Source organism: Coloeus monedula, assembly GCF_965178545.1.
Source record: "Coloeus monedula genome assembly, chromosome: 6".
In the NCBI taxonomy this organism is placed as follows: domain Eukaryota; kingdom Metazoa; phylum Chordata; class Aves; order Passeriformes; family Corvidae; genus Coloeus; species Coloeus monedula.
This window is the reverse complement of record NC_138786.1, coordinates 20,036,187-20,060,423: the sequence shown is the minus strand read 5'-3', so window position 1 is coordinate 20,060,423 and position 24,237 is coordinate 20,036,187. Positions and strand designations below refer to the sequence as shown.

At 40.4% G+C, this 24,237-nt stretch overlaps 1 protein-coding gene across 1 annotated transcript; it reads left to right on the top strand.

Moving 5' to 3' along the window:
* Window positions 1–1,024: 1,024 nt before the first annotated feature.
* On the top strand, window positions 1,025–23,610 carry ELF5 (E74 like ETS transcription factor 5; the record flags this gene model as incomplete). The annotated part of the gene is given in 11 exon segments (XM_082283447.1): window positions 1,025–1,039; window positions 1,448–1,555; window positions 19,673–19,738; window positions 19,742–19,784; window positions 19,787–19,815; window positions 19,819–19,839; window positions 19,843–19,913; window positions 20,787–20,845; window positions 22,754–22,949; window positions 23,525–23,551; window positions 23,553–23,610. Coding segments are annotated over 11 exon segments (693 nt in total).
* Window positions 23,611–24,237: the final 627 nt, after the last annotated feature.

Below are 24,237 nucleotides of genomic sequence, written 5' to 3'. Positions count from 1 at the left end.
TATTTGGCGCAAACACATGCAATGGGTCTATCACTAATCATAACTGTGGGAGTATACCTTTGCTCCTTTTAGCTGGCCCGTGAAGGTTAGAACATCCAGGCGTTTGAAAATGTGGGGCATACAAACCTCACAACAAATTACATGATCCGATGCATCACCAAGACATCAAGGAAAATTAAGCTCAGGGTGAGTCTCAAGGTCTGTGCAATCAGTCACCATTCCTGAACATGGGCAGACTGTGAAGAAGCTGTTTCTAGGACTCTGCTGCTTGACAGTGAGTAAAGTATAATGCTTTTTGCTATTAAAATTAAATATCCACACTTGCACTTTGTGCACAGGTAATGCAAAAACATGTCATCTTTAGGAAAAAAAAAAGGAAAGTAAAATTTTCACAGTTGAAAACTTATTTTGTTCCACTAAACAGTGGGGGAGGAAAGGAAAGAAGTAAAATGGAATTTGAGTTCAGCTTTAAGCAAAAGTCCTAACTGGTTTTAAGATGGCTCTTGATCTATGGATGTAAGGACTTACGTGAATTAGCACCATCCAGCAGGAGAGAATAGGACTCAGCAGTTACAACCCTTAGATATGTTATAGTCATTTGGTCTCACTGAGGTTTTCTTTACTCATTTTAATTCTCTTTTATATCATCTGTTGTTACAGAGTCCCTAAAATGCATTATGGAATTGCAAGCTAAAGCCAAGGCATACACATTCAGCAGTGACTCACTGTGCAGCCTGGGCAAGTGTCTGTCTCAGTTCAGGAAGAGGTGAATGGGGCAGTGATAGCTCTCAGTCTCATAAAAACTTCAAGAACTTCCAATGAAAAGGAGTAGTTCTGTCACTACAATCTCTAACCTGCCTCCTTCCTGGCCCAGTAACATAGTAAGAGCAAAGGACAAAAGTCCTGCAGAAAAGAAACTCCACCTGCTCACCATCTATTTATGTCAGATGTTGGAACCCCCACCCATCCCTTCCTGACACATCTGGTAAGTGTATCTCCTGCACAAGAGCAATAATGCACCATCATGGGGGAGTGGGAGGTAGGGTGGGGACTGCCGGCAGGATAAATATACTGAGAGGGAGAAAGAAATTAAGGGAAAGCCTTACATGTAGCAAAATATATGTTCAGTTATTTCAGGAGTTTTCTTAATAGCAGATCCATGAAAAAGGCAGAGGGGAGGGCTGTGAGCAGGTTGAGGATACTGACAGCTGAAGGATGAGGCTGCAGCTCGCTCTGCTGTGTCCACTAAGCATCCAGTGGCTGGGGGCTTGTTAGGTCCCAGGAGCATTAGTTGTCACTCAGTGCCTTTACTATTCTGTGCAGTGTCGCTCCATACATCTAAAATGGCAGAGAAAAAGTCATGGGACACTGTCTAAGCTTTTTATACTTTTAGTAGAGATAAAAATGCCTTTACAGCATCCTTTTCTGGCTGTCTTACTGGTCTTAGATAAAAGTGGAAGTTACAAGAGTACTTTGGAGATCTGCTCTGAGTGAGCCAAAGTGCCTTGGCTCTGGCTGGTGCAAGATCAAGCCCTCTGCAGGGAACCGTGTCAAGGTAAGTGCAGCAAGTGCTCTGGAAAACACAGGATGCAGACACTGTAAAATCAATTTTGTTTCCTGCTTGAGTCAGCCTTTGTTTTTAATTTGGTATTGTCATCCACTTGTTTACACTGATACAGACCTAGTCTGGAGAAACCAGTCTGTGATTTCCGAAGAGCTAACACATTCCATCACAGGTCGTAATCCCACGCTTGATTGATATATCATGGCCTCTAACACTCATGCTGGTGTGTGGAATTGCACCCATTTCTTGGTTTGCTTGTCTCAGACAGTGCCACAAAGGTGAATGTGTATGGTGGTAACAAAGCACTGAGCTGTACTGACGCAATGTGATTGGACTCAACAATATCACAGTTTCATAATGCAGAAGGCTTTGAAGAATCAAACAGGCCCCAAACAAAGCACAGCCGCAGGTCAGAGCTGGGAAAGCAGTGCTGGCCAGAGGCAGACACCCAGAACAATGCACCCGAGTATACAGGTTGGGTAGAGACAGATGCAGAGAATCTGATATGGATAGGTATTACTCGATAGGAAGAACAACCTCAGGACAAGGGAAGGAGCACCATCTGGTGGAAAACAGGTCAAAATTAAAAGCAGTGTTTCTCCTGGTCTTTTCTTTATCATCACCTGGTAAAGAGCAAAGGAATTACTATCGCCTCTAACTCACTCTGCAGAACTCTGGGAACCCCTGATACACTCTTCACGGAAGATCAGATCTGTCTCAATGTGTGTAATCTGTGCAGCTCATCCCATGACATAAAAACATGTCTGGGAGTCTGGGGAAGCTTGAAGTTTTAGGATGTTTTTGGGCTGAATTCTTAAGCAGAATCAGATCCACGTATTACGTGTTTGTTTTTTTTAAAAAAGTCTCCTCTTTTTTCTCATCTGACCATTTCCATTGAACCTGTGGCATCCTTGGGACTCTTACTCATGTGTTAAGTATAGTTAAAGCTGATCAATAGCTGAAAAAGATCCAAGGAGGCAGACAGGAAAGATGCACATGAACTTAGACACACACAAGCTTTCTCAGGAAACAAGACTGCAAAGAGAAGAAGCCAAATGTGAGCCATTAGCTCATCTGGTTGTTTTGCAATGAATGGATCTCAGTCTAGTGATTGCAGAGTATTTCTGCAAGAGTATCAACATAGGAGCAGAAGGATATCAAGCAGCTATTTGGTACACAATTTAGAAAAACTAAGTGCAACATTCATTAGAATTAAGGGAATGAGTTAGAATTCAGGCCAATTCTAATGATTCTGTAATTTGGAAAAAACATCTAGTAGTAGTTTCAGAGTATAATATTGAGCAAACACCATTTAAAGTTTCTACAACAGTGAAGATCCAAGGGTCACCTGAAAAGAAACTTCAAAATCAGCAGCTTTGCAAATTACATTAAAAGCAGGCTGTACCAAGTTCCTTAAATTGTTTCCTCAGCTGGGGTCATTTTCTTTTCCTCACTTTGATTTTAACAGCATTTAGCTGTCTTGTACTCTGTCCAGCCCACTTGCTTGCTCCCCCTTGGTGGGAAAAGTGAGCAAACTTACTGACTGCAATAAAGGCAGTTTAATAGCTAAAGCAAAAGCTGCACGTGCAAGCAAAATAAAACAAGGAATTCATTCACCACTTCCCATCCGCAGGCAGGTGCTCAGTCATTCCCAAGAAAGCAGTGCTGTGTAACAGCTACTTGGGAAGACAAACACTGTAACTCTGAACACGTCCCCCTTCCTTCATCTTCCTGTGGATTTATGTGCTGAGCATGATGTTGTATGATATGAAGCTTGACCAAAGGTGGGGTCAGCTGTCCTGGCTGCATCCTCTCCCAGCTCCTTGTGCACCCCCAGACCACTTCTGTGTGGCGTGGGGCGGGGTGAGGAGCAGAAAAGCCCTTGGCACTGTGTAAGGATTGCTCAGCAGTAAGGAAAACATCCCTGTAGTGTCACAACTCTTTCCAGCACAAATCCAAACATAGTCCCATGCCAGCTACTATGAAGGAAATTAACTCCATCTCAGCCAAACCCAGCACAATGCTCTTTCAGGTAGAAGAGAAAATTACACAGACAATATTTAGTCAAATACAGAATTTTGAAGTTTGTCCTTGATAAAAGGACTGATGGTGCTACACACTCTTGGATTTGCTCACAAATATTAATGATACCAAACACTGCACATACAATATCAAATCTATTTGTAGTTGCACTCACCAAAGTGGTATTGACAAATAATACATGTTTCTCCAAGCTATCTGTATCTCACCATCTTACCTTTGCTGTTTACCATGCTAGGAACCACTTACACAATAGTAACAATTGCTCAAGGAAACAATTGCTTCTATGTTTTCACAGTTCTAACAACAGACATCTGCAGTCTTTTAAAATCCACCCTCTAATTCAATTTAGGGATATTTCTTTTGCACTTCTATATTCCTTCACCAAAAAATCAACACCTCTGGTTTTTGTGGGTGTTGTTGTTTTGGTTTTTTTTAACTGGCAAATCACAGTTCAATGGATGAAGTATTCTCTTACCTGGATTATAATTTTGGACATCTTCTGCTCTAAGAAACTGTTTGCCCATCCTGCTATTACCACTTAGCTTCTCATATTTGAACCAGGTAGAATTCATCACTGCCTGTTTTGACCAAGAATGCCATTTCACATAATATTCTTTTGAAGTAGATCTATTTCCACAAAATATTTGAAATATTGACAAAAGGGAATTTTCTGGTGAAAAAAAAATGCTGCCCTGGCACCTTCCTCACCAGCGCTGCATTCAAGTACTTACAAAAAAATGCCATGAGTATCTAAAAAAAAATTCCTAACCTCTTGCTAAGAACTTGGATCTTGCATCTCAACAAGGAGTCATAAAGAGGGTGGTTAACCCATGAGCTACATTCCTCACTGGCAGCCCTGACCTGGTTGGAAAGGCAGGATACGTGGCCCCCAACACTTGCCCATGTAGCTTACACTACATCTGCCAAGCAGCAACTGCATATTCCAAGGAGAAATTTCCAGAGGTAGTAGTGAACTCAGACCTGGAGCCAATGCTAAGAGAACTAAGAATTTGACCCACCTACTGAAAGTATTTGATCAGTCCAGCCTGCTCCTTGTTTCAGCCTGGGACCCATGCCTGCCTGAGTACATTTAATGGAGTAATCTTGCTTTTTTGTGGATAATTGTGCATTCAAGACATGTATGTGTCCTCCCAGAGACATTCTCTTCTTTTATTATTTTTATTTTTAAATTGAAATAGAATTTAAACAAGGAGCTACCTTTTTCCATTCTGCCGTTAAACACAAAGGTTTCATAAGTTTAAGATAAGTACATTTTAGTTTAAAACTTCACGCTTCGATATTTGTTTATAATGATGTTATGATCTCAATGAACACAGACTGCTTGCTAAATGTGTTCTTTATTGAAAATTCTCTATCCAAATTGAGTTTGAGGTTTCTCAGTGCCACGAGATATATCATTCTTTCATTCTTTCCTTGACCACACTCTTATCCTTCTGTTTGTTGTTTGGGAGTTTGGTTTTTTTCCCCTAATGAGCTAATAAGAGAGATTATACAAAATGAATTTATAGATTTCATGTAAAGCTACTGCAGAGAGTCAATCGATGCCATTTGTAGCTAATTGATTAATATGCATGATGAGTTTCAGATCAGAGTTCCACTTTGTGAAGTAGTAACATGCATTGACAGATATAGATAGATAGATAGATAGATAGATAGATAGATAGATAGATAGATGACAGAATTTTAATGGAAGGGTATTCAAACCCTTGGAGCTCTAGAACACTTAATAGTATCCTGAATGAGCAGAAAGGAGCCTTTGTCATTGACAATTCTCCTCTATACTTTATCTTTGTTCTATAGGTGGTTCTAACAGGACTTTTGAGCAAACTGAAGTATCCAAACCTGCTTTCTGTTGAGGTTTACAAACATATTCTCCTCTGAAAATTATAGGTCATGGATGGTCACTGTATTCATTTCAAGAAAAATATTGCAATGATAGATGAACCACTTAGATGATACCTACCTTTCTATACTTAATAATACATATATCTTAAAGAACTTGATTTATCTTAATGGCAATGGCATTCTAAAATATACCTCATCATGTGCCTGGGTGAAGGAGGACTGCAGCCAGACTAGGCACTGAAGACTTTTTCTAGGCACAATTTACAAATAAAGGGATTGTTCTTTCTTGAAAACTGAAATGCCTATTAAAAGTCCATTAAATGCTAGAGATTCCTTCTAGCTTAACAGGAAAAAAGAAGAGCCCAAAGAATAATATTGACTGGGAACTAAAAACTGAAGCAAGAAAGCACTATCTGATAACAGCTGTATCCCGCTCTCATATGCTGTCTAATCTATGGGACAGCTGATGCTGTTGTAATGCAGACTCTTGGTTATCCCAAAGGGAAAACAGAAGGTTTGAAAACACCATTGCAGACCCCAACAGTAAAAATGTACAAACACACTTTCCTCATTTTCTAGGGGTTTGGCACACATGCAGGATGGCAGCTTCCCGTTGCTCCCTGCCTCTGCCCTCCCAGGGCACCTCGGTGGCAGCTGACAGAAATGTACAGACACATATTAGAGCAAATGTTCTCCAAGCACGACAACTTGATTACTATCTGACTTGGCCTTGGAACAGCCTGAGCATGTTAGGACCTGACAGTATTTCAGTGTTGTAAAAGGAATTCAATGTGCAGTGAGGACATGCCTCCTAAACTTCACTAAGGGTTGGTTTGAGAGAGATCTGCAAGCCAGCATAACAGAAAATTAATGCATGCTAATAGGAGGAGTATGGCATGTGTAATCCTAGCTGAGTTCATATGAAAAGAAAAACATAGCAACTGTTGCAGAAACTGATATTGTACTTGCTAGTTCCCAGTTCCACTCCCTGGCTTTCCAGCTGACCTCTGACTGTCATCTGTCTATTCAGGAAAGTGGACATGAATTAGTTAAGTGTGTGAAGTTGTTATGTATATCCTAAAGGAAGTTAAACCTCCAATTCAGTGCTCTCACGTAGCCTTAAATCACTATAGCCCAATCCTCAAGATTAAAGTGATGATATTTAGCTTTCTTTTAACAAGCATAATTTATCCTAACCTAGCTGACATTCTATCTGCTGTCAAGTTTTTGCAGAGCTCTAGTCATATACTCTTGTATTCTGATCCTTTCAGAATGTGAGGCAAATGAGGAAGTTCAGAGTTGAATCCTGTGTGAGTGCAAAACGAAAGCCAAATGCCCCATCCGCAGTGCCTCTTCCCTGCCCACCCAGACCATGCAAATGTTCTCTGGGGATGTGTGAAGGGTTAAGGATTGTTCTTCACACATAACAATGTGCATTTATCTGTTAATTTTTCATGCTTTATTCCTAAAATGTCAAAAGCAGTGTTTGAGCCAACAACATTGGCAGCATTAAGATTTCTGTACTGCCCAACATTCCTGAGAAACAGCAGACACAGAAATGGTCATTTCTTTCTGGAAGCTGTCTAGTTAAGGGTTAGTTTCAGCTGAGTGCTGCACCTGTAGCTTACAAGGTCATTTAATGGAGAAATTCAACAAAATGAAACAGAAAAACAGCCTTAAGTGACCTTCCCAAATAGTTGTGGACTCCCACCGTGCTTCTTTACAGAACAATTACTGCTACCCCAATTTTCAGGAAGCAAAAGGTGGAATGCGTGCATTTCTACAAAGAAATGCATGGCAAGACAAGAAGTCAGGCACAGGTGTCCTGGTTGGTGGCTGCTTTCTGTGGTCCATAGGCTGCAATTTGAGCTGTCCTTCACTGCGTTCCAAATGAAACACGCATCCCTCTGAGCTTCCTGAACATAGTTTGAAAGGGCTTTTGAAGCCACACTTTCTGCCAAGGAATTAGAATGCAGTGTTAATGGTGTACTGGTTTAGGAAGAAAAAAGTCTTCCAGTGGAAAGAGGCCTACTTATACAGCCCACCATCTAGACAGCCTAATTTGGGCAGATCCATTGCCCTTTTCCTGCTCTATCCTCCAGCTGAGTTTCAATCAGGATCAGTGAACATTTTGCCCTTCTATGTTGTACCAAGGAAGGTGACAAAAAATGTTGAGAAATCTGACTGGTTACTTGGTTAGTCCCATTCATTCACAAGTCCCTTGGTGATCATGGAGTCTTGCAGGATTTAATAATTCTCATAATCGAGTTTTCCAGCTAAGACTCTGATGAATATTTCCAGTCTGTTTCTTGTGCCTCAAGTCACGAACACTTCATGAGATTAGATTAGTATCAAGAGAAAAGCCTAAGAAAGATTTTATGCTTTTTGTGGTAAGAGAGACCTTGTGTTTCTCATGCATGGATAGAGAGGGAAGAGTTTATTTAACTGGAACAGTTCCCAGGTCTGTGGTTGAAAGATGTTTCGTTTTCTGGTCACTAAAACATAGGAGCTGCCTTTGCAGGCAGTTGCAAAGGCATACACAGGTTTGTGTAGCAACTAAGAGGTTACTCTTCTGTGCCTTTGAGTTTCAAGGATTTTGAAACAGGTTCAAACACTTTATGAAGTTTCATCTTTCATTGAATCCCTTAATCCCTCTAAGCTTGGCACCATTTCTCACTCATGTTTATATTTTAATCTTAAGTTTCTTTCTTGGGAGTTATATTGTTTAAACCTGAAGCTGTCAGTGATGGTGCATCTGGGAGTTTTGTTACAGATTTTCCATCAGCTTCTCACGATTTGGGGTGTGTGGGTGCGTGTGAGGGGGGTGATTGTTCAGGGAGGATGCGCATGAACTCTGCATGAGGCTGATCACATTCATGGTAGATCATTTTAGCTTTGCATGTTTTGTCACTGGGCCTTGGTACAAGGTAGTACCAAGAAACTCTCCAGCCTGTTACAGCTCTCTGGGTATTATCCACTACTGTCTTTTCAGGTGGGCACTGATGAAGTCCCAACAAGAAGTCCGAGGTCAGCCGAGAGGGACCTCACAGCCTGGTTGAAGGATGTGGAGTGCAAATGGTGTTCTCCTCTATCCTGCCAGTTGCAGAGAGTGATGGGGGTAGAAACAGGAAAATCACACAGATGCCTGCAGCCTCAGCTGGCTCTGAGCCTGCTGTTACCAGCAGAATTTTTGATCATAGGTCAGTTTACATGACACTGAGCTTTCTGGCAACAGACAGAAAAATGGGATCTTTTCTCAGGAGTTAGCAGGTAATCCAGATTTGAAGAGGAGGAGGCGATAGAACTGGGATCAGTAAGGATACGCCTGGGGACAGCACACCCCAATTTCTGCTGGTTTTCTTTTCAAGCCACCAAAATATGTCCAAGCATGCTGCCTAGCCTCACTAGGACCCAGAATCATCCTTTCTCAAGGACCATGCTCAAGGCATGCAAACCCAACAATGTCTCCAAAACTTGCCTAGCACAGAGGGCTTCAGCCAAACTTGCCACAGGGCAAATTGCTCCTCAGACCAGGTTGCTCAGGGTCCTATCCAGCCTAGCCTTGAACACTTCCAGGGATGGGAGCATGGACTTTGCAACAAGGGGTACTCAAGCTTACAAAGCTACAGAATCTGCAAGGCATAAAGAAGGATATAGCTTTGTTCAGACTTACCTGAAGTCCCATTTAATGCATTATACCCTTCTAGACTCTGGTGAGTAAGAACAAAAAGTTTGGCCTCAACTTAAGAATGATTAAATATATTGTTCTAAGACACAGATAGATTTATTAAAACAAGAAACCTGTTGTGTGTACACGTCTCTAAATCAGCCATTCATATTGTCCCACACTTTTTAAACAGAGAAGTGAAAACATTTTCAGGGAGTATCATGTGATGAGTAGCACCAAATGCATACAGATGATGGTCCCCAGGTCAGAACAAACATGAGATTCTTTACCTTTGGATCCTTGCTTTACTTGCTTTTACCCAAGATCCTTACTTTCATGTAGAGGTTGTACTGAGGTGGGTGTCAGTCTCTTCTCCCAAGAAACAAGTGACAGGATGAGAGGAAATGACCTCAAGTTGTACCAAGGGAAGTTTATATAGGATATTAGGAAAAATTTCTTCAATGGGATTTTCTTCACTGGCTGTCAAGAATTGGAATAGGCTGCCCAGGTATGTGGTTGTATCACCATCCCTGGAGGTATTTATAAGAGCTGTAGATGCGGTGTTTAGGGACATTGTTTAATGCTGGACTTGGCAGTGCTGGCTTAACAGTTGGACTTGATGATTTTAGAGGGCTTTTCCAGCCTACATAATTCTATGATCTCCTGTGCAGATAGACTTCTTCATGAATATTGGCCATCTAGACTTCTGAGAGAACTAGGCACTTTTATTTTGCCTTTTTATGGGGCTTGTAAATTAAGAGTTGAAAGGTATTTTTAAATGGTGATAATTTTTACAGCACTAAGTTGATCTCTCCTACTGTTTTCTAACCCTTGAGCTGTCTCAGATTGATCAACCCTATTGTTTCCTAACTCCTCTGACCTTAGTCTGTAGGGGAATTCCCATCATATTTCAAAGGTCAAAGACACACCCTTGATTTTTCTTCCCCTTAAAAAAATAACATACGGTTGTGCAAAGCATTTTTACCCTCATTTCTGGTGACATGAGAAAAATGGCTGTCACTCCACCTGATACTCCTTAGCAGGGACTTATCTACATACTTTTGTTTGTTGGAGCAGCTGCCCACTCACAGCATCTAAAACTGGGAGTGTAGTTAGAAGAAGAGTGGGATCTAAAAGTAGAACCATTTCACATCCCAGTGAACTGGATTTTGGATTAAGAGGCCAGTGTCTGTGGGAAGTCTATGGCCCTGCCTCCTTTTTTGTCAAGGAGAAGGCAAGAGAGAAAACAAGTTCTCCCACAATGTAGTAAATCCAATTTCTTGAGTTAAAAAGTGCACAAATTCTTTCTCAGCAAAGCATTCTTTTCCGTAGAAAAGTCAAACCCATGCTGATGGGCTGGCTGGAGAACCAAAGTTTCCTTCCCGATCCATCTACAGCTACAAATGTAAGCAGCTTTTGCCAGACAAACTCAAAAAGCTCAAGTGCTGCCTATTCTTCACCACCAAGGCTGTAGTCAGGCTTTGTTTTTTCTCAGTGTTTCTTTCTGTCACCAGTTTTAGTTCTAACACTAAAAACATTCAACACTGTCATCTCACAAAAATTTCTTAGAGCAGAAAATGTGCAGCATTTCTTTGAGAGCGAATCTTTAAGACACAGTGATCATTCCACATACAGCCAAGGAGAATGTCAGTGGTTCCATCATTCTCCAGCCCCACCCTGTCTGGTGCAGACAATCCTGTACCTTTTCAGGGGATAGAAAACTTGTAGGAGTAGCTGCTACATAGAAAAAGCCTGGATAAATGCTGAGTGTGGCATGATTCCTATTAAGAGGGTTTGCATGTGTAGGGGTGAAGATGTGATGCAGTGTGTTCATGACATCCTCTGCTATGATTGACCATGAATTGTTTGGTGTTGGTGAGTTCTGGATGGAGGCAACAGGGTTAATCAAGTTTCTCTGCTTCTGTAGCTGAAAGAAAAGAAACTAGATTAGTATTTATGGCATTATCATCCCCACACTTTCCACGTCATATAAGTCAAAGTCTCGGGTCACTCTTATGATGGTGAGCAATAAAAAATAATAACAGGTTATACACTAGGAAATATCAGATGAAGCCAGTTTAATAGACGTGAACAAAGTCCACTTTTGCCAGTCAAAATCAGAGATGTATCTGAATCAGAGACATCTCACTGTGGAATTCTTCAGTGTCCATTTGCACACCCCAGCAGTACTTCTCCAATCGGTCTGAAAAGCTCTGTGATTGACAATTTTATTAAATACCATGAAAGATGCTGCCATGGACTAATCCAATGATAACTTCTTCCTGCTAATCTCAAGAGTTTAGTCAGTTTTATTTAAACCAGCAGGCCTTTGTTCATGTCCTGAGCACCAAGGCTCAGGTACTTCTGTGCAAAACCAAACACACAGCATGGACTTGAGAATTCAAAACTGCAGAAGCATGTCTGTAAGACTGTATCAAAAGAGAGGTCTTTTCCCACATCCTTGAGAAATGAGACTATTGTTTAAATATCTTCATGGAGTGGGAAGGAGAGGAAGTCTCTTTTTTATGGCTCATTTCTTAGGGCTACACCTATACTTGTACATTTTTCATATAGCCTTTGAGATCCCTTCTGTACAGTGTAGTAACTCCTTATTTATACAGTTATTGATGTTTACAAGGTTATGAACAATTTCCTGTCTGGATTATCCCACAATTTATACACTACTTTATCAATGCAAAAGCCAAATTGCAGGAAACAGACTATTCCTTTGGACAAGGTGATAAGCTGTTGCACAACCTTACATGTTTGGTCTCATACACTGCGAACTGAGTTTCTGGAAAGATCTTTCTGCAATGGAACTGCACCAATATATATGCATTTTCCCCACTGGTGGAAGCAGATTTCATCATTCTACCATTTCAAAAGAAATGTGAAGAGAGAAAGATAGAAGAAAGGTAAGCAGAGAAGGAAATTTAAAAAGAAGCATGGAGTAGAGAGATTAGTCAGTTGAAGGAGAGCAAGGAGAGTGCAGTGGGAGAAGGAAGGAGGGTCCTTTAGGGCTAAGGCTTTGCCAAAAGGTAGCCTGTAGGCTTTAATCCCATTTGTCAGCAATCATCTTGTGTAACAAGAGGTGCTGTTCTGAAATGCTGGCTGGGACACTGCACCCGGGTGGCCCTTGACCAGCTCCATTAGCAGCATTTCTTGGCATGCCCCCTATTGTGCTGGGGAGGTAAAATGTGGCACTCCCTCTGAGTCACCTCTCCTTGCATTCACACCATGCAACATCACCTTGCATCAGAGCTGCTTCTGCCTGCAGCCATGTCACACCACTAGCGTGAGATGCACGTGACACTAGCATGGTGAAGCTCATGAGTCACCGTCAGCGCATAATGGAGCAAAGAAATCCCTCCGCTTGAAGTGATATGTGCCTAAACTTTTTGCTCTTGCTGTTTATGCAGGCATCCTCAAAAGACTGCTAATTAAGATGGACCTCTGGGACACAAAAATAATTCAGTCTACTCTGATCAAAACTATTCCTAATTTAAATTTTTTGAGAGTATTAGGTTAGATGTATGCTTTTCATTCACCAATTCATTCTCACTACCTCTGTGTAGGTGTCTCTCGTCTGTTGCTTCTAATCATGCCAAGCATCCTATCCATGGATCCTATCCAAATCTCTTAATGATCATATCAGACCTGTAAGCAGCTGTATCTGGACCGGAACCCAGCAGGTTTCTGTGGGTCTAAGAGGCATGGTGCTCAGGCAGACAGAGATGCCACCTGGCCTCAGGTGAGTGCTGTTCTTTTTCTAATACCCACAGTGGTTTGCTGCATGGCTTTAATCCAGTTACTTTTCTGCATCCTGGTCTTTGCCAGATGCAAACAGTGAGAACACCACTTCCTGGGCTTTGAGAGCTCTGAACAAAATTTGATAGCCCTTCTTACATACTAAGGTCACAAAAGAAGGAGTGAGACTCTCCTTAGTTAAGTGCTTAAACTGCAGGTTTGCTTAGGTTGTCCATAAGTCACGTTTGCATAAGTCAACACTGTTAGACAAAGAGGAAAAAACCAATACAGGATAAACTTTCTGTACTTGAGAATGTTTCTCCCCCTGTCTCTGCGCTCTGCTATGCTATATATTATCACTGTCATCAAAAGGGGTGTGTATAAGAACTTGAAAAACCAAACCAGCCTGTCTCTAAGGTGTTCCATATATCACAGTCCTGCAGGTGGCTTTATTCCTGAAGTGCTGGGCTGTGCTGCTGTTGAAGCCTCCTGCTCCCCCTTGCTCCCAAGACCTACTTCTGGACTTAAGTGCTGCATCAGGAGTAATCACCTACCTAAAAGCAAGCTCCATTTCTTTACTGAAGTCATTGTTTATAGAGAAACTGTAGGCTGCCAAAATGGTTTTGCTGTGATGATTTAATCAGGCACTCAACTGATGTACTGCCTGCCATTCTCATTTCTGCATCACCAGTTTTCTCAACAATAAACAACTGACTTTGCTTCAATGAATTAATGGTGGAGACAAGCATGAGCCTCAACACCTTTTAATAAATTGGTAATCTCAGCCTGTATCACTAAATCAAAAGAGATTGTTTGTAATGCAAAAGCTAATTTATAGATTCTGTGAACACAGCACCAGATGAGTAAGACTGAGAGCTGTAAAGCTCTCCTGTGGTTTGAAAAAAACCTGCCTGACTCTTCCACTTTCTGTGTCTCATAAGTGTATTTAAGCAGATATGTGCATACATAAACAGCACCAGTTAATGGTAAGGTACTATTCAATGTGACCCAAACCAATATCCTGCTTGCATAAAATGCATGAAAATATATTATCTTTGCTAATAATTCTAATAATTACCATTAATTTCTGGAACATCCAGAGCTCTATATGGGATGTTCAAGAAATTAATGGTAATTATTCATATATTTGCATATGGATAAAACAGGGGTTTTCTATCCCAAATAGCTTTTGCTGCCTGTAAGGCATGTGGTCAAACCTGCTGAGAGGATTTGCAGCTGGCAGCTTTACCCCACACCTGTGAGTTCAAATCTAGTCCTCTGTAGGGACTGAGGTTGCCATTCCACTTCACAGTTTCCCAGCTTGGAGAAATAAGTTATCCTCACAATAACTACAAAATCAAGCCCATGCCTAGTTCTAAGTTTCAATCCAGTGACTTTTTTTTTACACCCTTTGCTTGTTCACCCATCTTCCCAGATATTATTTCACCTTGAGAATATCTATTTTCCGTGGTTCATGGATTCTGGGTTTCATTCCAGACATTTATTTGTGGGAAATCTTACATACTGGGAGGCAGGTATAGAGAGTGAATGAGATACTTTGAGCAGGTTGTCTTTGCAATCATTGTTAAATTGTGTCTCTCCAATGACCTGTGGAGATATTCTATTCTCTCCAAGACAGCAATTGGCTTTCAGCTGTTTATTTCTGCCCACTGAGTTGGCAGCACCACACAATACACCACTCCAGCTGTGTGAGTACAAGTGTGGGATTTAGTTCCTAAAATGCTCTGCAACTTGGTAATGAAAGCAGTGACCAGGTCAATACACACTAATCTGGCAAGAACAAGGATTCTGAAAGGTGCCAGAGGAAATACATCTGTAATAATGCAAGAGTTGCCCACTGCAGAATTTCCAATGTTAAGAGAGCAATACTCTGTGCATTGGAAACCCTATACTTTACCAGGCCTTGCATTTCCTGGGGGGAATCCCAACTCTGTTTGAAGGAATTCATTCCAAATGTTCTGGTGTCAGATGAGATCCCTGTTCAGAAGCTTAAGTAAGCACTGCTTGTTAGAAATATTCTCTCTTCTAAACAGTTGGTTCAAATTCCCAAATAGTCCTGAAACTCTTCTCTGCGCTCAGGCTGAATCATTCAAGAGGCTCTGAAAAGGGAGGTAGTACAACCAACTCATGCTAATGAACCAAAATTTTGGTCAGAACTGGGAAAAAATTATGGGCGCATGCAACATTTTTCTCTTCCAAAGCTACCTTTGTTCTTTTACATGACAACACTGCTGATCTTATGGAAAAGACCTTGCTTGCCGAGACACAGTTTGAGTAATAACAGTAATTTCCTCATGGCTTCTGGTGGTGCTAATCCAGCTACTGATCATGTAGTGTTTTGTTTCTGTATCACTAAGTTTGACATATGAGGTAGAATATAAATCTTCTTGCTTCAACTAAATGGTTGTATTTAAAGCCCTGCAGGAATTGAGTTTTTTTGAATCATATTATTTTAATATTAGTTTTCATTCCATCTTAGAATACAATTCTAAATTTAATTTGAAATTACAGAAATCACAGAAAATATTTTGTCCTAAAACATGCATTTTAAATACCTGATAGGATTTATTCAAAGTTAATTTTGGATCACTTACATGAATTGCTTTGATTTCTATTAAAGATTTGCCTGTTATTTAATCTTCTTCCACTTTCTTAAACAAACATACAAAAAACCCCAACACAGAAATTGAAGGAATCCCTAGGGAACTCGTGGTATCAGCAGATCAGCGACTGCCAAAGGCAAAGCAGCCCATCTGAGGCATTTCGGCAATTTCTAACTTTACTGCAGACTGTTACTTGTTTTCACTGTGAGGTCTGTGATGCAACAGCTGCACAGCTCTGACTTCATCCAGATGAACAGCAGTGCAACAACTACACCCCAGAAAGTATGCTAAATTGAACCCCACGTGTAGCTGAGTGTAAGCTCCCTCAGCTCGTAAAAGATGCAGCTTTACACAACAACCAGGTCAGAAGCCTCTACGAAAGCTGAGGAAATAATGAACCTTTTCTGACCAAGGTAGGAGCTATGCTTCTTCCTCCACATATTTTCTATTGCTCAATTCCTGATGCTTTTAGGCTTTCTAGGAGTCCTTCTTGGTTACTGTAATTTCTCTCCTGAATCAAATTGAAACCAACCTGGGAATTCCCTTGTCATTTCCTGCATGGTATCCTAGAAGTACATATGACATGTTGAGCACACACAGATAAAGCCACTACAGCAGTACCACCAGCATTGCACGGGCAGCCCTTGAACAGAAAAGAACTTTGCTGTGAAGCCAGAGAAGAATGTATAATAACATTCTACCTACACTTTCCTCTGGTGACAGTAATAGGCTTAAGGACTGTGATCCTGATGCCTTTTGAAAACCTGTTTTGTACTTGGTAGAAACGAAATAGAATCTCAATTAAAAGAGATTAAACTGTAGTGGCAAAACTGCCTAGAAAGAAACAGATGAAGACCACTGATTTACAGGCTATTGCTGGGCTCAGCTTCTCTTCTAGAAAGCACACTGGTATTTTAATGTATGAGCCCAGAGCCAGTTTCTAAAATATTTTCTGCAAAAATGTAAAATAGTCCTGGCACACTTCATCAGAGACAGGACCCTAGCCATAAAAGGACTGTCATCTGGAACACTGCAGCCACCCCCATGTTCCCATGGGATGAAATACAGGGTAAGTTTGCCTTTCCATTCCCATGTTGGTAATTTCAATGCTTTTATTTTCTGGCAAACAGAATAGATCAGCATTTATATTTGAGGGTATTTTTTTCTAATACAAAATGGAGGATGTTAACATTTGTGACAATGAAAATATTGTGTAGTTTTTTATTCCTTCTCTTTGTTTTCCAGCACTTGCTGAAAAGAGGAAAATCACCTTAAAAGGCTGGAACAGGAAAGGTCTGAATTTTATGCTTTCTTCTCCACCCTCAGCTATTCACCATCATCCTGCCAGGTATCTTCCCCCACACACATCAAGCTGTACTTTTAGGCACAGTTCTGGAATGTTCCTGTCACAGGGGGATGTACTGGCCCTTATGTTCTTGTAAGGTGGTATGAAATTTTACCCACCCCTTTCTTTTTCCCTTAAAAAAACCCTGAGATCCTTCACAGACCCTTTGGCTTTGGCTGATCTTTCCCTCCTCAGTGGCATAATACCTTGATCATGGTCATCATTTACAAGACAGCAAAGCTCCCTGAATTCTTTACTCATATTGATATGAGATATAAAAGATATGAGCATGTGTGAAGGTGAGGTCTCGGTGACAGCACCTTTAAAATGCTCATCAAACACAACAGTACTACAAGGGGCTTTGAAATATTTTAAAATCATGATCTGAGTCTTTCCAAAACCAAAGCAAAGACAGAAATGGGACCAGATGAGTGCTGTTCCATGAAGGAAACATGTCCTGTCATTTATATGACAGTACAAATACTGCCAGAGGATATATTTATCAAAATCAGATCAAAGTTTCAAGCCCAATGGACAAAGTATTTCAAGGTTATTCACTGTACCTGTGGATTGGCAAAACAAATACTTCTGGTTTTCTTTCATATTACCTTTAGATAGAAGAATAAGGAGCAATCCAACACTCTTGTAGATAGAAAAGCAATGCCATGAACTTTTCATTTGGCTGCATATGGAAACACAGATACAGGGAAGGGGTCTGGACTGGCCTGTGGCAGCTCACAGAGCAGCCCCTGAGACACAAGGCTGGATTCACGCCCAGCTCCACAGGGATGCTCATCTCCTCTAAATCTGTCTAGTTGAGGATGTTATGATATTCTGTTTTTCCTGAGGGAGGCTGGAGGCTGTTGGCAGAGGATTAAAAAAAGAAGAAAAAAAATAAGTATGCCTGATTCAGAAAGGGATCGATTCAGCCTTCTGCTTTTCCTGAGCAGCCTCTGAAGTTGGGGTTCCTGTAGAGCTAATTTTTAAGCTTTTTTTTCCCCTGGCAGAAGGCCTGTGAGCCTGGTGCTCCCAGCACTCCCATTCTCCCCCACAGAAGCCTTCAGACCCTGACACAGCCAGGTGTGTTCAGTCTGCAGGGCTTATAAAGCTCATCCAGTGTTAAGCTCATCTGATTTTCCTTTTAAATGAGGAGGTGAATGAAATCTGAGATTCAAATATCCTTAAGGTATGGGTCTCAAAAGTCAGACCCAGAGCTTCTGCCCACCTCTTGGCTTTGCTGCAATGTCATAGCAGCATCCAAGGGTTTAAAACGCAGCAGGCAGTATTACATTAATTCTGTATGTGCATACATATGAAGATATTTATAGCATGGGAATGATTCATGAAAGCAACCACAAATTCCTCTGTAAACATTTAGGAGTTGTAATTAAAGTAATTAGAAGTATTAATTACTTTACAGAAGCCATGTAGGATGCAAGATCCATATTACAGTTATTCTGTCACAATTTCAAGCCCTTTAAATTAGTTTTACTCTGGAAACTCCTCCAGCCTATTTGCATCATTTTGCACTCTGAACTTGCTGTCTAGACACTCTTCACTTGACTTGCAGTGCTATCATAACCCATTTTGAATTACAATTTTATATAAGCAATGCCTAAAATCAAATGTTCTGGATTCATTTGGAAATTACATTGTGAATAATGGATGACTGGACCAAGAAACTGTGAAATACAGGTCAAGTATAAGATGCTGTGAGATGTGAAAATGAACTGAACATTTTTATATTTCTTTCATTCACATCCTTGATGGCCTTTCTTTTGCTATTTACTGTTCTGCAACTGCCCCACTCAAGTGATAGAATAAATATTACAGATAATATATTTTAAATTAATTTAGAATCCTTTAAACTCCTAAAGCAATAGTTCCTCAATTGTATTCCTGTAACTGCTTAAGAATCAAAACTGAGAGAAATTACTAGTCATCCTTAAAAAGTTAAAAATACAATAACAAAAGCCTGTGCTTTGATTCTAGGAAAAAAAAAGTGCTTGAGTCACAAATCATGCTTGTTAGCTGCAGTATATATACCATACCAGGCCTAGATTTTATACCAGTAACAGTTAAAATAAGTTTTTCTAGGCAAAAAAAAAAAAAAGTTTATTGCAAATATATACATATTTCCACATATTTTCCCAGTAATTGCATTTCTGAGGAGAGAAGCCTGTTAAAAAATTTGGAATATAATTGGCTAAGTACTTTTAGCCTATAATTTTCTGGCAGGGTTACTTGGAAGCTCTTTGTCCAGTGATGTGTGTTGAGAGTAATAGATTTTTCATGTTCTAATCTAACAAAAAAAAATATTCCCTATGATGACATTAACATTATTTTAGATGAAATGAGTGAAAGAAATTGCTGGAATTATATGAAAAAAATGTAATAAATTATTTTAAGTTATCTATCTGCCATGAAGTGTAGCTAGGTGGCTTTGACTGAGTACCTTCCCATGTAAGAGTCAAGTTATTTCAGTCTAGGAATACATAACGGTTTTTTATTACAGAGTTCTAAATTTTCACGAATTCTGTACTTTGACCTTTTAAAAAAATTTTATTGCAGTTTTAAGAGGAAGTTTTTCTTTTTATGTCCAGGTGAAAGCACTTTCTCTTGAAATATCTCACACAAAATGAAGTACTAAAGGCCATACAACAGAAAGAAAAATGCAAAACACAGGGCTTGATGTGCTCTGGAGGAGTAAGGAAGGAAGACTGCAGTCAGGAGAAAGCAAAGGGATTAGTTTTGCTTGAAATATGTTTATGTCAATTTTTCATTACAGTTTTTCTTTCTTGTCAAATATGTTACAGATTCTAATTCTTTCTGAACATCCATCCACCCACCCAGAATATTGGAGTGAGCACAACATCTGTGAGTGATTGCAGTTCTGCTGTGACCAGTACAAACTAGATGCCAAGTGCATTTCTTTTCCCACTTTCATATCAATGGCTGGTAGTTATGCCACTTGACCCAGGAATAGTCTGTGGATGCTGCTGGCCTTTGTGGAGAATACTTGTATTTCATCTTACAGAATAGCAGGATGGATGCATGGTTAGTGCTCCAGAAATCAAACTCAAAACATAAAGCATTGCATTTCTGTGTGAGTTTAACAGAAAGTGTGGGATCCACATTCCCAAGCACTGATAAAAGGTAAAATACAGAGGCCACTTAGATACTACATGAGGAGTACTCAGAAATAGGGCAGGCAGACAACAATCTCACTGCAAGCTTTGGCTTCACAATCACACGCAGTCCAGGCTCATCTTTGTGAACCAGTCAAATCTCCAGAAGGACACAAGCTCTGCTCTCTCCTTTGGTTTTTCTACTCAAAGTGGTCAACCTGAATGCTCCAAGGGAGGTTTTAATTCTGACAGGATACAGAAAGACACAACATGTTGTTATTCCTGTAACTCAAAGTAGTGAAGATTGGTCTGCTTCTTAAAGAGTAAAGAAGAAATTTTGTTTGATGGTGTTACTGTGCATACTGCACTGATAATCCACCTCATTACTAGTATGCTTAATGATGCACTTGAATGAAAACACTATTAATTTACTCTTTTCAACCTTGTCTTGGAAGATTTATTACTGCATAAATGAGCTAAGATTCAAAAACTAAGCTGTTGATCGTTCAGTGTAAGTGAAATAGAAGTGCAATTGCTGCTGCAGATACCGTTTCTTGCTATTCACTCCTGCCAAAAATCAATTAGTGTGCATGCCAAGCTTTGGCAATTCTACCCAGCTCTATTGTGGTGATACGAACAAAAGAGTTTCCATTAAGCAGGGAATTTTAGAAGGTCATTTCCCTATGCCCTTGCAATGAGAATCTGAAGAGCATTTTAGCTGCTCAAAGCCCTCAACAGCTCAAGCCTCCTCTGGCTTAGGGGAGTATTTGACCAAACGGGAGTTTTATGACTCCTGGAAAAGGATTAAAGGCTTAGGCAAGCAAGTCCTGGAGGATCTCATGGGAGCTGACACTGCCAGTGGTGAGCATCTGCTTAGTCACAATGTACTGGAATTTATCCATCCCTCACTGGTCCACTACCCACCTTTGAACTGCCCAGTGGGGAGTGGAGGTTGGCAAGGCAGAATGAGCAGGAGAGGGTGACCTGGGTACACAGTGAACAGGGAGGGGCAGGCTGAAGCTGAAACAGGATCATTGACAGACTGGGAAGACCAGAGGGAAAGCAGAAAGAAAATACGTGGACAAGCTTTATCAAAATGCAGCAGGGTTGTGCAGTGACTGACACTGTTGTCAATAGGAGAGGTAAGACTGGCAGAGGTGAGCAAGACAAGAGACCATCACAAGAACAAAACAACCCTGTGTTTAGGTTGGCTGTGCTCTGCTGTGGCCATTATCACTTTCTTCCACCCAGTCAGTGTCCATGTATCATGTCAGAGAGGCCATTCTGAAGGCAATTATTAGATGTAGGAGATAAGGATGTTATTAAGGGAATTAAAGAATGCAAAGCTATGAAGAAAATCTCATTAAGAAAATTAACTTTTTATAGTCAGTAGAAAGATTGGACACTTGGCAGTAAACAAACTACAACAGCTCATGAATATCCACCTCATGAATAAAATAAGACCTTTGAGGAAAGACAGTGGTCCAGCAATGCCAGACCTTACTGCAACATAATCAATGGACCAAGCCATGGCTGCATAAGCGGGCTTAATTCTAGCTTTTCCCAGTTTTGTATGCCACACTCACCACATGAGTTAAGTTCCTTGAATGCAGATCTGTATATGCAGGCATTTATTAATGTTTTGTGAATGTAACTGCTCCTTGAAAAGGTGATGCTGTCCTAATAATGTAGACAAGTTCCAGCTGTGTGAAGATATGATTTTCAGCAGTAGGGATGATTTTACTTAGGGAAAGGAGGGAGGGAGGGAGGACTGTAGGAGTAGTTTTCAAGGGACAAGGAGCTGAATGAGAAAGAACTAATCTAACTGTGAAGACAGGGAGAGAAATCGTGATATAGATGACAGCAAAAATGAAGTGCCAAGGGACCAGAGGGCAAAGAAACAAAACACATGAATCATAAGAACGGAGACATACAGACAGAATGTAAAGGGTAAGAAAAATACCCCAAAAGTTAAAAAAAACCCCCAAAACTAACTAAAACACAGACATAGTCACATTGGGAAGAATAAATAATTTTTGCAGCAAATAAGATGAAAAATTATTTTGTGGTTTTGCAGCCTGCATTTTCTACATCTATTCTGAGGTATATTCACAAGCAGTGATGCAGGAGACCAGGACTTAGATTTCAGTCCAGAAGTTATTCTTGTGAAGAAAATAACTAAACACTGGGTATATTCTTCCCTTTTAGGTATTTTCTTTTCTACTGATGCAGAAGTAACAAAGCCATCCAAGGACTGTAAGTAAACTTGTTTGCACATAATAAGCTCCATTTAACAGGAAATACTGTATTCAAACATCAGCAGTATGTAGCAGATGAAAAGATTTCTAAAAATTAAAAAAAGTCCCTTTTCTTCTTCTTTAATGTTCTTTAGTGCTGAGGCAGTTTTGACTTTCTAGAAGCACAGCACTAAGCCAAGAAATCATTGAGCTGCACATAAGGGGGGGCTTCGTTTAATCCATGCCCACCATGCGCCAAATTTCCCATGTCTGCACGTGAAGCATTTTGAACAGAACATTGAGAAGAAACATGTTTGCTTGTGCTGCAAGGCATAGAGCTGCATGATAATTATTCACTTAGAATCATAGAATCATAGACTGGTAAGGGTTGGATGGGACCTTAGAGATTGCCCTGTTCCACCCCCCTGCCATGGGCAGGGATGCAATTCACTAGATCAGCTTTCTCAGAGCCCCAGTACTTTGGCATGCATAAGAAAACATCTACTAAACAGCTGTCTTCTTCCTGTTTAAGACTTACAGAATTCTCACTTGTGGGAATTTGTAAGGGATCTGCTCATTTCTCCTGAAGAAAACAGTGACATTCTGAAATGGGAAGACAGGCAGCAAGGCATTTTTTGTGTTGTTAAATCAGAAGCTCTGGCAAAGATGTGGGGACAAAGGAAGAAAAATGACAGAAGGACATACGAAAAATTGAGCAGAGCTCTCTGGTGAGTTAACAGGCAGCAATGTCGCTCATTTCATTACACTTCCGCTCTGTTTTTCGTAGCTATCCTGAAAACTTGGGAGTTGGGGAGAATGATTGGGGAGGTGGTTATTTTCATGTTTTTTCTATAGATCATGAGATAGTACCTTTTCTCCTTCACTTATAAAATATCCATAGGCTAAGTGTAAAGCAGTACAGAGTTGTAACTACTGATGACAACAAAATTAGCGTATTTTATCTCAGTTGAGAATTTTACCCTATGTTTGCAAACCAATCCCCCCCAAACTATTCTTTTTGCTGTACCAGTAACACTGATGGTTTCTTCTGAACTGTGATAACCACTGTAAATCTTGTATCTTTCAAACAGTGAAAGGCATCCTCTAGGGCACATGGAAAAGTTTTAAGCTGTTGTTTTAAATCCTCAAGAGCAATTTAACAGGAAGAGAGGAGCTCTCTGCCTGTAAAGAACACGGTGACTCAGGTACTGTTCTGCTGTCATAAAGTCCATATAAAAAACTTCCCTAAGGTGACTTCAACTACTGCTTTGTCCATTGTTTCTTTTCTGGGTTTCCCCAGCAGTTACCATTATAAAACTGGCATTTTGGAAGTGGCTGGTGTACGAGTTTGGAAAGCATGCCCATGGATGGCAGGAGAACAAGATGTGAACTGCCTTATGCTTTCTTTTCAGCATGGAACATTCTGCAGCCTGAATTACACAGCTGGAATGGATACTTGAGGGAGAGTTTTTCTGCTCCCTGTCTCCCCTCTGCCAGTCTGGTTGAACTCATTACAGTCTGCTTCAAGACACAGACTAAAGCAACAAAAACAACACTTGAATTTCAGAGTTGTCTTCTTTGTGATTTCAGCTGAGCATTATCTCCTCCTACCTCTTTACTGCTCCTCAGGAGATTAGGATTAATGTTGGTATTTAAAAACTACCTGCCTCTCTCTGTCTTAGCCAGTATTTCCACTGGAAAGCATTAAATTCTGCCCCATTTCATTGCCTTTTAAAAGAAATTATTTAGGTACATTTCCCAGTTAGGTTCTTGTACTTTGGAGTAACACAGAAAACTTTCTTTCGTTTCATAAGAAAAAGCTTTTCTGATCCATTGTACCCTAAGCCATTGCATTTCTCAGATATGGTAGAATTCAGCATGTCATCCAAAATGAACAATTCAATCCTCTCTATTTGTCTGGATTTAATATGTCCAGTCAATCAAGTTAACAAATAAAAATGACTCTATTCTGAATTATTTATTAAGCAGCTACCTTCCTTGCCTATTAATCTCATC